This window comes from Pongo abelii, chromosome 9, assembly GCF_028885655.2.
Source record: "Pongo abelii isolate AG06213 chromosome 9, NHGRI_mPonAbe1-v2.0_pri, whole genome shotgun sequence".
In the NCBI taxonomy this organism is placed as follows: domain Eukaryota; kingdom Metazoa; phylum Chordata; class Mammalia; order Primates; family Hominidae; genus Pongo; species Pongo abelii.
The window spans coordinates 18672315-18688035 of record NC_071994.2 but is presented as its reverse complement, the minus strand read 5'-3'; the positions used below and the strand labels follow the sequence as shown (position 1 = coordinate 18688035).

Genomic DNA, 15721 nt, shown 5'->3' with positions numbered 1-15721 from the left:
CAATAATAATAGCAAACCACTAGTGCTCATTATGTACCAAAGCACTGTGCTAGACATTTTACAAAAATTAACTGCGTAACTACTATTATTATCACCTTCTCTCTACATAGGAGGCTATGGAAGCTCAGAGAGGTTAAGTAATCTGCCCATCTCCATACAGCTATCAAGTAGCACAGTCAAGATTTGATATGTGTGGCTCTAAGGCACATGCTTTTATCCGATACTTAGTATACTGTCTCTCTAAAGCTGCATAGAAATAGAGTTTCTCAAGCTGCAGTTTGAGTTCTATTACCGGGAAATGAAATCATCTTAGTAGGTTATGACTAGCATTATTTAAAGGAACAAAATACAATAAATACATAAAGCATGGTTGTCAAACTTTTCTATAAAGGCCCATATAGAAAGCATTTTAGGCTTTGCTGGCACACTGTTCGTGTGACAACTACTCAGCTCTATTTGTTTCATCCATCCAAACCTGAGGCTAGAGTAACCCCAAAAGTGACTGCGGGGGAGGTCTCACAAGGGAGTGCCCAAAACCCTCCCGAGATGGGGCCAATTGGGATTCCAAAGATAGAAACACTAAACACCAGGGTGATCCATCCAAAGCGTTTATTAGAGAAACTTACAAAGTGCTGCAGCAATCCTCATGACAGATGGCAAGAGAAAGGGAGGTTCTGCTAGGCATATGCCCAATGAATGTGTTGTGTTATGGAATTTATAGGAGAGTTTAAAGAATTCGGCTCAGGACCAGGGCTAGTTTCTTTCAGTATCTGAGACAACAACCTAAACAAGTGTATCAGTGCCTGGAAATGTCCAAGCTTGAGTTCAAGTATGCAGGGAAAAACATGGAGCTGGTAAGGTCACAAGAGCAATCAAGATACTCCATATATTTTGGTCAAGACAAAGAAAAAATGGGAAAAATAGGGGAACCCCACATTGCCCTTGTAGTCCCAAAGCATCCAAGGACTATTCATAAATCAGTAGTTGTGGTTTATATATTATTACCTTTCATGTGGATACATTTTTGGTTATCACACCTGGAATAAGGGGTGTTAAAGGCATCTAATGCAGAGGGCAGAATGTGGTTAAATGTCTTACAATGCAAAGGATATCCCCACAATTAAGAGTTATCCAGGCCAAAATGTCAGTAGAACTGTTGTTGAGAGATTCTAATATAAAGATGGTTGTGTTCCAGTAAAACTTTTTTATGGATACTAAAATCTAAATTCCAAATAATTTTCATGAGTCATAAAATATTCTCCTTTTGACTGTTTCCAATCATTTAAGAATGTAAAAACCATTCCTGACTTGCAAGTTGTACAAAAACAGGTGTCAAGCTGGATTTGATACACAAATCATAGCCTGCTGATTTCTGAAAGAGAATATTTAAAGTGTATTGAAGGAGTAAAACTAAGTAAATTTTGTGGAACTCTTCTTCCAGTTGCATATTTGTATGACTCTACTGGGTCTTTCTACATTTTCTTCTGTGGGACATGTTTGAAAGATAGTGATTGGGAGAAATGATTCTTTTCTAAGTAAGAATTTAGATAGCAATATCCCTCTAAATTGTGGCCAATTCATTGTGTTCTCCTTGAATTAGATTCTTATTTAAAAATTATGGTTTGAAACTCTACAGGAAGCACTTTAAATGAAGACAAGACTGTACAGTTTGGCTGAACTCAACCAAGACTTGACTGTGGAGACCCACACGTAATGTTGTTCAAGACTAAATCACTAAACCTTTGGCAAATAGTCTATGAATTGACTCCTTTGTTCTGATGAGACTTGTCTTTCTGAAGCCCATGGAGCAATCTACCTATAGGCTCAGGGGAAGCCATGTCATAGCTCCAAAATGTTCCCAGAATTACACGTTTTTCTCTTATTATACCCAGTCTTTTTATTAAGACTCATTAGAAGTTGCAGACTGACCTCAACTATGCTGTGGGTGGCTCTGGATAAGATAGGCTGGTTTGCAGGTTTGGCAAACCAGAAATGGCAGAGGGAAGACTATCCACAGCAGGGAAGCAGAAGAGACTTGCAGCAATTAGACCTGGAGCCTGTCAGTGGAGCAGAAGCAGCCAGAGGCAACCGAGGAGGCAGGAGAGCACCAGCATGCATTGTTTCCCCTGGAATGCCCTGAACTCCATGGAGAAGAGACACTGGTACAGTTGCATTTCTTGCAGCCCAGAAGGATGAGAACTGGAGTCCATTATAATTTGACATTAAAGGAAAAAGCATGTCATTTTAAGCTATAAGCTAAAATATCCAAGGGATGCTTGGGTTATGCACAGACTCAGCAACAAACACGTCCCTGAATAAGAGGTGCCACCCCATCTTACTCTCCGTTTGGAGTTCTTTCCTTTGGACAAGTTATTTGTAATGAAATTCCTGAGTCCAACTACAGAAGCATTTTAAAGCCTCTTGATAAATATTTACAAATTTATTTTGCCATTTACAAGAACAAAGTGCATTTTACTTACCAAGCTGTGAGATACTTTCCCATGTTTGGTTTAAGCATTTTCTCTTGACATTCTAGTCAGAACTGTCCTCATATATCTATGAGCCCTTTGTAAAAATACTTAGTAAGAAAACTTCTAGGTATGTATTTTCTACAAATATTTTCCCACATTTTAAATTGATTTTTAGTTTTTTTGACAATGGAAGTTTTATGATATGTGGTCAAACCTATCTAGCATGTTTTTTCTACACCCCTTTTAAGCCTAGAGAATACACCAGTACCCCCATATGTTTTGCTAGTATTATGCTTATCCTTACCATTGGTTATCTGAGTTGTTTTTCAGAGCAAATATTGACTAAATTCTTTCTTCCTCATGCCCTTCTCATTCTTTTATTTAAGAAACAAAAATTTTAAAGATCTATTTTTAAGTGGCAAAGCTTCTCTCTAACACTTCTCAAAACTCAATTTATTTTACCTCAAGTGACAGGAAAGATTTACATTCCTATCATGTTCTTTCTTTCCCTACATAACATTGTTTTTCAAACTGTAATCCTGAGACAGAACTGCTGCCTATAACTCAGACAAAGGGTTCCATTTTCAAATAACATTGGTTCTGTCAATATAAACAGATTTATTTAATGCTATAGTTCTGGAAACACTTTCTATGCTAAAGTTCTTTTTGAATCACCAAGGGGAGGGAAGATGGAACATACAAGACACAGTCTTCTCCAAAATACTTTATTATGAATTTGTTTTGTATGTCTACCAGTAACTCACACAGTTGGGGAAGGACTATCTGAGGCAGGCTACTTTGGGAAAATCCTCCAGTATTTGTGGTATCTTTCTCTCCCTCCATCCCAGGCACTCAGGGGCCAAAGAACAAGGAAGGTTGAGGTATAGTAAAAAGGACCTAATCCCAAACTAAGGCGCTGACTACAGTGGAGTCCTGCTTACTCATTAGTATATTCCCCACAGCTCGCTGGTTTCAAGTATTGGTAGACACAGGCTCCATAACAGTTAAGTAAAGAGTGACTACCTCATTTAGCTGACTGCATTCCATCTAAAGTCCATTTGGAGTATTTAAAAATGTCACAAGAAACCATCCATGACAAACATGAACCAAAAAAGAAAAAACAATATATAAAAATGTAGAGTCTAGGAGGGCAATGTGTGAGTCCAGCATGAGGCAATGATGTTAGCAATATAGACCCATGTATTCAGTGCTTATTACATCCCAAAGGATATGTAACATGCTTAATGACCTATTACCTTGTTAAATTTTCATGAAGTCTCATCCCAGGTGTGTTTCCATTGTGGCATACTGTTCTTCGCTTCAAAAGAATCTTTCATCAAGCACCTTACTCTTAAACACTTTCCCATAATACCAGAAAAAAATCAACTTCTTATAAGCAACATTCTAGGATAAATATTATCCTCAATTTACATACAAGAAGAGATTTAAATTAAAACTCATACAGATAATTCACTAGGTATCTGTATTCTTATCTTCATCTTCTGATCCAAGATACAATGGAGAAAGGAGTTTTCATGTCCTACACCTCATTTACTTTTCTGCAAACTGAGAGCATTTGTTATAAAGGGCAGGATACAAATATGAGTTACATTCCGACAAAGAGTTGTTGAGTAAATTAACTTAAACAAGTTTTTAAATTTATCTTTTGTTTCTATAGATTTTTGGGGGAACAGATGGTGTTGGTCACATGAATAAGTTCTTTAGTGGTGATTTCTGAAATTTTGGTGGGTGCACCCATCACCCAAGCAGAGTACACTGTACCCAATGTGTAGTCTTTTATCCCTCGCCCCTTCCCACTCTTTCCCCAGAGTCCCCAAAGTCCATTGTATCATTCTTATGCCTTTATGTCCTCACTGCTTTGCTCCCACTTATGAGTGAGAACATACGATGTTTGGTTTTCTATTCCTGAATTACTTCACTTAGAATAATAGCCTCCAATTCTATCCAGGTTGTTGCGAATGCCATTATTTCATTCCTTTTTATGACTGAGTAGTATTTCATGGTATATAGATACCACGTTTTCTTTATCCACTCATTGATTGATGGGCATTCTGGGTCCATATTTTTGCAATTGCAAATTGTGCTGCTACAAACATGTATGTTTTTCGTGTGATGACTTATTTTCCTCTGGGTAGATACCTAGTAGTGGGATTGCTGGATATTACTAAAATAGCAAATCTACTTTTAGTTCTTTAGGAATTTCTACACTGTTTTCCATAGTCCCTGAATGTGTCCCATCTCATCTGATTGCAAAACAGTATTTCTAACAGTTTTCTTATTTGTGGAAAGAAAAATAAAGGTCTTTATTTTTCAACTCATTACTATAGGAATATAAAACAGAATTCCATATTTATGTACATTTTCTTTTCTCTGTTATGGGAAATCTCAAAGTAAACTAAGAAGTTATAAAGGTATCTTTATAAGTGTTGGTGATGAAGTGTCTGCTAATAACACAAATCAAATTATTTTACATGCAGCAACATTTAGAGATTGTCACATGTCAAAAACAATCAATGTGGCAATGATAAAATTATTATTGAGCATTTATTATATCTAGGCAAAAAACTAGATACCTAATATTTATTATCTGATTTAAATTATAACAGGATAATAAATGTTGTCTCTGAGTTTCAGCACAGGTCCCCAAATCAAGGGCAAACTGCTGGGTGTCTGAAGTCACTGAATTCTAAAGCTAGTATATGGACATCTGCTTGCTAAGGGGATGGGAGCATCCCATACTGGTTCCTCCACCATTAGTAGATTTGATCATTCACCTCTGAACTCTCTAAGCCTAGAGGAAAAGAATTTGGGAAGAGGAAGTGAAGAGAACTGGGGGAGAATTTCCTTGGAGAGAATTGTCAATGGCCATTCTTTTACCTCTACCTAAACCAAGTGACAGAGCCTACAAAGGTCCACATTTGGTGGAAGAGCCTACTCTTCCAGAGTATGGAGGGAACAGGAGGCATCTGTGTCCCCATTAGCCAGATATGGGTCTCATTGAAGCAGGAAGATTCTGTATCATCTTAAAAAGGAACACTTTCAAGGCAGTCTCCTGGGGGATGAGATGATCATGGTATAGAAGTTAATGCCAAAGGCTAAGAAACTGCTGGAGGAACCGTTAATGTCCAGCCTGAGAAGATATTGGCCTCACAAAAAACTAAAGGGCTGAATTAAGAGGTCAAGCCCTCAGGAGTCACAGAGGAAGCAGGGACTCTGGTTCCGAGGAAGCTATGAAAGCATCTCCCAAGAGAAAGAACTAGCAATCATGCATACATTGTTAGAATGTGCTAACTCCAGATTCCTACTACTCCAGTCATCTTTTTTTGCTCTCTTTTGCCTCTTCTTTCAATCCTGGCATTTGATCCTGGGCTAGCCACACAGCAACTACAGAGTCAGAAAGGAGGAACAGCATTAAATGGGGAATCTGATTTGCCTCCTTTCTCTACTAAAGGCTCCGGAGCCTGAGATGGGGTAGTGAGGGTGATTAATTGTGATAGGGTGTACAGCTTGACGTTACAGTGGACTCAACTTTTTTTTTAATACTTAAAAGAAAATCACTTGTTTCTTACTTCTGAGTGAAAGAAAAAACTATTAGAGCTAGCTATCTGCAATGTCAGTAAATGGAAGGAAGTTTTAAGAAAATAATAGCATTTTAAAGGGCCAATTACAAAAAATAATAAAGCTTCTGCTTCAGCTCCTTTGTACTTCAGCTCCTTCAAAAAACTCAGCCAATTTGGTATTATCCCAAGGTTATAGGCAGAATTAAAAGACAGGCCTAAAACCACAAAACTTCAAGTGATAAAATGAGGATTAGAATTCAGTTAGACCTAGACTGTCTCAAAACCCAAGCTCTTTCCGCACCTATGCTGCCTCCATCTCACCTTCCATTATTACATGTTAAAATCTTGCAATGGAACAAATATTGGAGAATCTGGCAGACTTAGGGAAACAATCTAGTTCCAAAATTTTTCTGTTTCATTGAATAAGTTTCATGAGGAAGCAGCAAAATATGTTTATAGTGTATGTAGTAATTCCACATCTATTACCTAATTTAATCTTCATAGAAGCCCTATGATGTGGTGGATATTGTCATTACTTCCATTTATCTCATCCTGGACTTGACTGACACATCAGAAGTGTAATTACCAGAAATGTATCTTAGATCCACCATCCTGTAAATTCCATGGATGCAGGAGTGATATTCATATTTTTCACTATCATATGTAGCATCAGAGTCAGTGCTTGGCACACAGAAGCAGCTTGATAATTATTCATTAAAATAAATTAATATATGAAGTCGTCCAATTTTAAATCCTGTAATTATTTTTATTATATCACACTTCTTCTCTACCATATCCAACAAATATTCTACTATCTGGGGTAGAAACTTTATGTTACCTAGGAAATTTATTTTCACCCAAGGTTCCAGGAGTCCAAATAGAACTACCATAAGTACATTTTATGGCAAGCCACATTTTGGATTTTTATAAACCACAAGATAATAAAAAAGATTTTTCCCAAGCCTCCATAACTAGCCAATAATCTAGCTAGAATAAATTGATGTCTAAGGCCCTTCCAGCTAAACATGTTATAATTGTGTGGGCATTCATTAAGCAATTGTCTGTTTTCAGAAATTGTGCACTCTGAAATAATCAATAAAAATAGCTCATAATACTTTGTATGTATAATGTACTCTAAAATATAGAAACTTTATTTATTTACCTACCCAGTAGAATATGACCGTCAGTGAAAACTTTTTAATTATCCTTGCCAGATTCATTTTAGGCGAATACGTGGGGCTAAGACTTCCTTAAAAACCTTAGGATATTTCTGTAACAATTTGGCTATGATTTTAATGGCATCTAGGAAGCTGATTTATTCCTCAGTGAAGCTCTCTCTTTTTTGTCTCTTCATTACAAAATCAAGAGGTAAAGCTAGGTTGGGAGAGACAAGATAGAATTGGGTAACCTTCCTAGGACTCTAAGAGGACATGGATGGAGCCCCTGGCATGGGTGCCCACTCTCCTCATGCTGTGGTGACGCATCACTGGACTACAGACCACAAGGATGCTCAGTACTCATCATGCCCAGGAGTCATGCCAGTCAAATTGAGCTGCACGGATGTGGTCCTTTATGATGCTGGAAATCTGCTGATCTCACTAGAGCCAGCAGATCTATAAAGGGCCTACTGTCTACTATAACATTTCTCCATACATTCTTGGCTGGGCCATTACCAGGTTATAGAAGACATTATCATATGCACGACAAAACCACAAGCTATCAAATTTCAAGACATCCTCTAAACATCTATCAGAAAATTGAATCATGAGAAAATACAGAACCGATTTTATCAGAAGCTCTTTCAGGTATGAAATTCATTAGAGATGCATGCAAGTCTCTTTATTGCCATACATGGGCCCAGTGGCCCGCCTTATTTGTCATACAGTTCAAAAGAGATCTGTCTTCATTCCCAGAGATATGCATAGTTCTTTGTGTCAAAGCCACCCTAAAAAACCTGGTGCATAAAGCCAAGAGTATCATTCCATTCATGAGGCCAACCACAAAATCCCACATCATTTTTTTTTACAAATTCCTATTGACAGGAGTTAGACATGCGTACAAAACTTACAGCACTGAATTTTTATATTCTAATACCAGAGAGTCATCAAAAAAATACTTTAGCAGGGTGATTTAAAAATAACAAAAATAAATAATAAAGTAAAGCTTTTTTGAAAATAATTGGACCATGAGATGTCTGAGGGAAGTAAAATTAAATGGACCACGAGTTTGAACTGTAATATTGGTATGTTATAGGGAAAAGATTACATATAGGGCCAAATAAAGCCACATGGATTGACTAAATAAATGAATAATTGGATGGTTGAATGGATAAAGGGATGCTAAACAGCCCCCAAACACTTGCAAGTGTTTTGGAATCTTAGGAAGCCACACAATTACTCGGTTCTTTTAAATTTTTCTCCCTAATTTCCTTCTAGATAAGAATTTAGGCCTTGCAAAACTTCCTCTGAGTGAAAGTCCTGTGGATGGCATCTTTGACTTCCTTGTTTCTCAAGCTGTAGATAAGTGGGTTCAACATAGGAATCACTGCTGTGTAAAACACAGACACCACTTTGTTGAGATCCAGGCAGAAACTTGCACTAGGACATACATAAATAAAGAAAAGGGTACCATACAGGATGAAAACAGCTGTCAGGTGAGAAGAGCAAGTAGAAAAGGTTTTGTACCTCCCATCAGCAGAGCGGATCCTCAGGATGGCCATGAGAATGTAAATGTAGGAGATCAGGATAGTCAGACCACTGAAGACTCCCACAGCTCCAGCCATGATGAGAACTGCCAACTTATTGAGCCTTGTATCAGCACATACAAGGGAAAGTAAGGGGGACATATCACAGAAGAAATGATTGATGACATTAGGGCCACAAAAAGGGAGATGAAATGCATTTGTCGTGTGAGTCATGGTGTTCATGAGTCCAATGACATAGGGACCCACCACTAGCTGGATGCAGAGCCTCTGGGACATAGCAACTGAGTATAACAATGGGTTACAGATGGCCACATAGTGGTCATAGGCCATGGACGCCAAGAGGAAACATTCTGCTGCCACAAAGAACCCAAAGGACCGCTGCTGCAAAGCACAGCCAAGGAAAGAAATGGCTTTCCTCTTCACAAAGAAGTCAGTGAGCATCTTGGGGCTCACGACTGAGGAGAAGCAGATGTCCACAAAGGACAGGTGGCTGAGGAAAAAGTACATGGGTGTGTGAAGGCGGGAATCGATTTGGATGAGGACAATCATTCCCAAGTTTCCAGTTACGCTGATGACATAGAAAGTCAGAAAGAGTAGGAAGAGGAAGACCTGCAACTGAGGGTTGTAATTCAAGCCTGTGAAAATGAATTCGGTGACCTTTGTGTAGTTTTCATTGGCCATTGACTGGTTCTGGTTTCTACTAGAAGAAGAGCAAAGAATTCACAACAGACTTGATAAATGTGACTTCAAAAATGAGACACAGCAAAAATATACCAGGAACTTGGTCAAAGTTAAGAATGATATAAATTAGTTACACCACGCAGTCAAACAAAAGTGAGATATACACCAGTGCAAAACAGCAGAACTGAAGCTATGACATCTTAAGACCCCATGAAAATCCATCTGTACATAGGTGAGAAAACAGAAGGAGCAGCTTTCTCAAGGTCCCATAACTAATTATTGGCAGAGTTGGTTCCAGAATACTTGCCTAATGACTTCTACTTCAGTGACCCTTACCTGAGTCTACCAGGTAGACGCACACCTCGTGAAGGAATGCAGGAGAGTGGGAGTGAGCAAGCAGGAGAGGAAATGAACAGCCACTCATTTCTAGGCCATATGCTGTGCACTTTATGATTACAAACTAAGGCTAAATGCATGTTTTCCAAGTGCACTGGAGTCCACCTCTTCTGACCCTGAAAAAGTAACTTATCTTCAACTCTGTCATGGGAATAACAATACCTACCACATAAGTGTAGTGAGGTTTAAATGAGATGACGCATGCAAAATATCTAGAAGAGTCTTACTAAACATCTAGATAAGTGGTCAATATTTACTACTCATGTTATCACATTAGTTAATCCCTCTAGAAAGCCTGCAAGCTAAATATTGTATTTTAATTTCAAGGAGAAACACTGAAGCTCAACCCTCATTCACAAATCTTGTGACTGGCAGAGGTGAGCTTTGAACATGGGTCTGTCAAACTTCAAACATGGACCCCATATTTGGACTTCATCCAAAAGAACTATACTCCTTCCTTTTTTAAATGCTTCCTGTGCCTTCACGGTTCCTTTGCTCTTAAAAGAGATCCAAAATAAAAGAAAAAAATCTGGAAAAACAGCCCAAATTCTGTATCCTCTGTATATTCTTTTGTCATCCACTATAAGGGTAACCTTCAGCTGATCTCTCCGAATCTTAGCTGCTTGATTCATTTAATATAGCAAAAACTATTGTTCTTTTGTCTCTGAGAATTATCATCCACTTAAAATGAGGGGATCAAGGTACAAGTGCTCAGAAAACTATTTTGTTAGCCTCGAATATTGCAGTTCAATATCATACTTATGATAGGAAATTTCTTTCATTTTTCTAACATGAGATTTATTATTTGACTTTAATAGACCTCCTTTAAGGCCAATAATATACACACTTTGCATGATATCATTTGTTTCAGAGGAATTAAAAAGACGGATTAGGTGGCCGGTCTAAGTGTTCAACCATCACACTCACCTCTTGCTTAAGCTCCTCCAGAAACACACTACGTTTCAGCCTTTGACTTGAAAATTGTCCAAAGCTCCTCATCCTTTCTTTGTCAATCTTCGTTTCTACAACTGCCCAATCCTTCTATCCCTCTAGACACATTTTGGCTTCTCCGTTTCTGTTTTATTCAATGCTTAGAATAGAATACAGTGGTCCATAGAGATCAAACCACACAGAGTGAGAGACACAATTGGCTCTCATATTCAGGGCACTAGGGTATCAGCAACACAACCTACAACAGACTTCCCTTAGCAAGGAAATCACCTGGGGGTTTTAGGCATGGAATGAGTGGGATTCAGTGCTGTCTTGTCCCATTATAGTACTGCTAAAGCATCTCTGTCCCACTTTATAATTATGTGACTATAGTTTGATCTGGTTGCAGAAACTTGACTTATCTCTACACACATCATCTCCTCTTAGCTCTTGCTGAATCATTCATCAGTGACAAGGGTAATTCTGATCTTGCCGTGAACCAAATATATAATCTACTTGAATTCCACTTGAAAAAATTTACATTTTCTTGAGCTTGTTAATAAGCAGATAATTAAAAAGCAGAAAATTATTTAAAAGTTCTCAACTCACTTTTTAATGAGTTCCTCCTTCTTTAACAATGACAAAAAGAAATTATTTAAAAGTTCTCAACTTACATTCTAATGGGCTCCCTCTACTTCAACAACAAAAGGAACTAAAGTAAAACTAAGCCCTGTCTCAAGTTACAACCCTCCCCTTCACAGGGCTACCTTGACATAGAGAATGGGTCAGAATTTACTTTTGTCATTTGATTTTATTCTTTATCTTCTTTGAAATAAATGTGGATGACATCAGTATAAAACATAATCAGATTCTTTTTCAATTAGATAAAAGTTCCCTGAACTAGTTGCATCATTTTTTTTCTTGCTGTTGTTATTGAAGGCACTCTGTCCCCAGAGTGTGCCATATCTTGGAAATGAGGCTGCTTAAGGGAAAGTGCAATTAAAGTTGCTTTATATTCTAAATAAGTCCAGTGAGTTCTGTTTCTTGATAATTTTGTGTTTTGTTTCTAACTGGGTATAGTAGCTCCCCTTCTCTCTGGTTCCATGCTAAGCAAGGAAACTCCATTCACAAGGTATCTTTTTTAAATTAACATAGCACAGGAGAGGGAGGGCCACCAAAGAACCTTAGCTATCTCTGTCCCCCCTCTGTTTTGCATTCATATCTTGGGAACATGAGCAAAATCTGTAGAAAATGGATTTTCCTTACAAGTAGCATTTAACACATGTTGCTGAAGAAGTTAATTTTCCCACAACTTTGACCAAAACACGTAAAGAGTTTAATTATTGTAAGCTGGAAGATGACTTCTGATGATGTATTAACTGATCATTAAACTTCAGCAGATTTTATCTAAACAGTTGGAGTATGGTAAAGAATACACATTTCTTGTTGCCAAGAAAAGAATAAAAACCAATTCAACAAAACACTTCATGGTTAAGTTTTACCTCCACTGCAAATAGCATTAACCTGACTAAAAAGTCAAAATAGAATCCTGAATTTTGGTTCTAGACAACTACAAGTCTTTCAGCATACAACAGAATGTCCCTACTCTAGAGAATTTTGTTTTTGATTTCTTTACATGCTGCCATGTTCTTTAATGCATTTTTTATGAGAGCTAAATTTTTGATGAGTCTGTTGACTACATGCATGCAAAACAAATTTACCTCTCCCCTGAAAACCCTTTAGGTATCACCTCTTAATTTTTTTATGTCTAAAATAGTATTAACAGTCATTATTACTAATGATATTAATTTTTACTATGTTTAATATTGTTAAGTATACTGATAATTATTTGACTTTTCCCCCTTTGAGGGTAGCAGGTTTTATTTTCTTCATACATAAATAATTATTTTATTAACCTTACAATAAAACCATCTCTTTCTTCTAGGACTTGTCTAGGTGTGAGCTTCTTTTTCTTGATTTTTGTCCAGACATAGTAAAAAATTTAAATCTAAATATGTGACTTTCTTTTTTTTTTTTTTTTTTGAGACGAAGTCTCACTCACTCTATCTCCCAAGCTGGAGAGCAGCGGCACAATCTCGGCTCACTGCAAACTCCATCTCCTGGGTTCAAGGGATTCTCATGCCTCAGCCTCTCAAGTAGCTGGTATTACAGGCGCACTACCACACCCAGCTAATTTTTGCATTTTTAGTAGAGACGGGGTTTCACCATGTTGGCCAAGCTGGTCTCGAATTCCTGACGTCAAGTGATCCACCTGCCTTGGCCTCTCAAAGTGCTAGGATTGCAGGCATGAGCCACCACTCCCAGACCTAAATATGTGACACTTTATTAGCCCAGGGAACTTTCTGTAGCCTTGATCATCTTTTCTGCCCTGATTATTCTGACTTATCCTAAAAATACACATATTATCTGTTGGGTGAATCTCTATTCTATGGTTTTGATATCGGTATGTGTCTTTTCATCCTTTTAATTATGTTTGCTTTCCTCTCTGCACTTTGTAAGAACTTTTCAAGAAACCCCATCTCTACTAAAAATACAAAAAAAAAATTAGTCGGGCATGGTGGTGCACACCTGCAATCCCAGCTACCCAGGAAGCTGAAGTGGGAGAATTGCTTGAACCCGGGAAGCAGAGGTTGCAGTGAGCCGAGATTGTGCCAGTGCACTCCAGCCTGGGTGGCAGAAGGAGACTCCATCTCAAAAAAAACAAAAAACAACAACAACATCAAAAAGCAAAAAAATACTCTCAAACAAAAATTTGATCCTCCAAGTGTCGATTCCTTTTAAAGCCTCCATGTAGCTTTTATTTCTACAGCTGCATTGTAGTTTCCTTAAAGTTCATAAATCCTCTTCATTATTACTTTACTATGATTTTGCCTATAATATTTTGCCTTTTCTTCATGGAAACAAATACATCTGAGATCTTACCAGAGTTCTATCTGACTCTATTTACCCTCTCTCTAATGGTTGGTTAAAGCTCTTTTATTTGAAGAACAGGTAAATGTTTATTCCATGAGGGTATTTGTATTTTCTGACTGTTTTGAAATTGTATTTACTGATTTAAATAAGAATCAATATTAATATTTTAATTCTTCCTATGTTGCTTATCACACAATTATTTTAAATTTCTTTATGTACATCTGTGCTGAATAATCTTTAGAATCTATATTTCTAAGTTTTTGTAAAAATGTATTTTCTATAGCCACAAAGACAATTTCTAGATAGCGCTTTTCTAGCCATAATGGGATAATTACTCATGACTAAAGTTAAGATGTTAAACTTACAAAACAAACCCATATGTCAAAGAAAAGGCAGATGATTGGCTTTATTTTCAATGTATGTGTCTGTGCTTTTAAAAAGTATTTTCTTCCTTTACCTAAATGATTTTCTGGGTGTATCAGTTGGTTTTCACACTGCTGATAAAGACATACCTGAGACTGGGTGATTTATAAAGAAAAAGAGGTTTAATGGACTCACAGTTCCACATGGCTAAGGAGGCCTCACAATCATGGCAGAAGACGAAAGGCTACATGGCAGCAGGCAAAAGAGCAAATGACAGACAAGTGAAAAGGAAAATGCCATATAAAACCATCAGATCTTGTAAGACTTATTCACTACCATGAGAACTGTATGGGAGAATTTGCCCCCATGATCCAATTACTCCCACTGAGTCTCTCCCACAACATATGGGAATTATGGGAGCTACAATTCAATATGAGATTTGGGTGGGGACACAGCCAAACCATATCATTGGGCAAGAAACAGTTGGCAAAAGAAGGAAAGGTGGAAACTATGCCAGGCCTTACCACAGAATATTCACCTTATGCCATCAAAGATTTGCACATTTTTAGTTGAAAATGAGGGTAAAATCAGAAAAAACAGTTATGTTATTAGTTTTTTATGATAGTATCAGATTGATTCTGAAAACTGTGTTTCAAATTCATGCAATCAATAGCTAAAGCAAAAATGCTTTATACAATAGCAGATTTTATATTTTACCATCAACATTATATTTGAGAATCAATAAGATAAAACAAGCAGAAAATAATACGAACAGACAAATTGACAATATACCTGTTAAGATAGAGATAACTCTAATTCAAAAGATTATTATATCAAAATTGCTTCCTTACAGTGGTTGAGGAATCTATAGACATTGATAACAGAGAAGAGTTAATAGCTCTAGTTACACTCTCTGAAGATGAAGACTTGAGCTGCAAATATGTCCCAAACAAACTAATGAAGATATATCATTCATAGAGCTAAATGAATATGTGATATGCCTATCCCCTTGATATCTCAGCATCACAAATTATTGCTTTTCCTCACTCCATTGGAAGTAGGCATAGCCGTAAAACTTCCTTTGATCATTGCAATTTGAACAGAAGAGGCATGTGTTACTCTTGGGAAGATGCAAAGAAGAGCCCCTATATTCTCTTTCCTCCCAAACTGAGGAGGAAAGTTCCAGATGATGGAGCGTTCAACTACCCGAAGTCTTTGTGCACGGAATACACCAACATGATATGAGAATGTACTTCGAGGAAAAAATAAATGTATTTCTTAATTAGTTAAAGGCTCAGAAATTGGAAGATGGTTGGTCATTACAGAATAACCTAGAATATTCCAACAGATATCAGATATTTTGAAAATGTTATGGAAACAATACGTAAATCTGAACTTACTGAAAATGCTTCATCTCAAGAGTCCATTTTGAAAATACTGAGATTAAAGAAAGACATACCTTTCATTACGTGAAGGCTCTGGTTTTTAAAAATTTGCCCTTATTTGATTACAGATCTCAATGAAAGTGTAAAGAGGAACTAGGATGCTGACTTTGAGAGTTCCTCAATGAAGTGGCAGTGAGTCACTCTACCGTGAAACCTAAAATGTACAATCTTCACTCAGATACCCATTCTTTCTAAACAGCCTTAAATTGCCCCAAT

The 15721-nt window shown here is 37.3% G+C and overlaps 1 protein-coding gene across 1 annotated transcript; it reads right to left on the bottom strand.

The window, feature by feature from the left end:
• Window positions 1-8495: 8495 nt before the first annotated feature.
• On the bottom strand, window positions 8496-9467 carry LOC100439999 (olfactory receptor-like protein HbA1). The gene has a single exon (XM_009246369.2). The coding sequence runs from the start codon at window positions 9435-9437 to the stop codon at window positions 8496-8498; it is 942 nt and encodes a 313-aa protein (XP_009244644.1). The 5' UTR covers window positions 9438-9467.
• Window positions 9468-15721: the final 6254 nt, after the last annotated feature.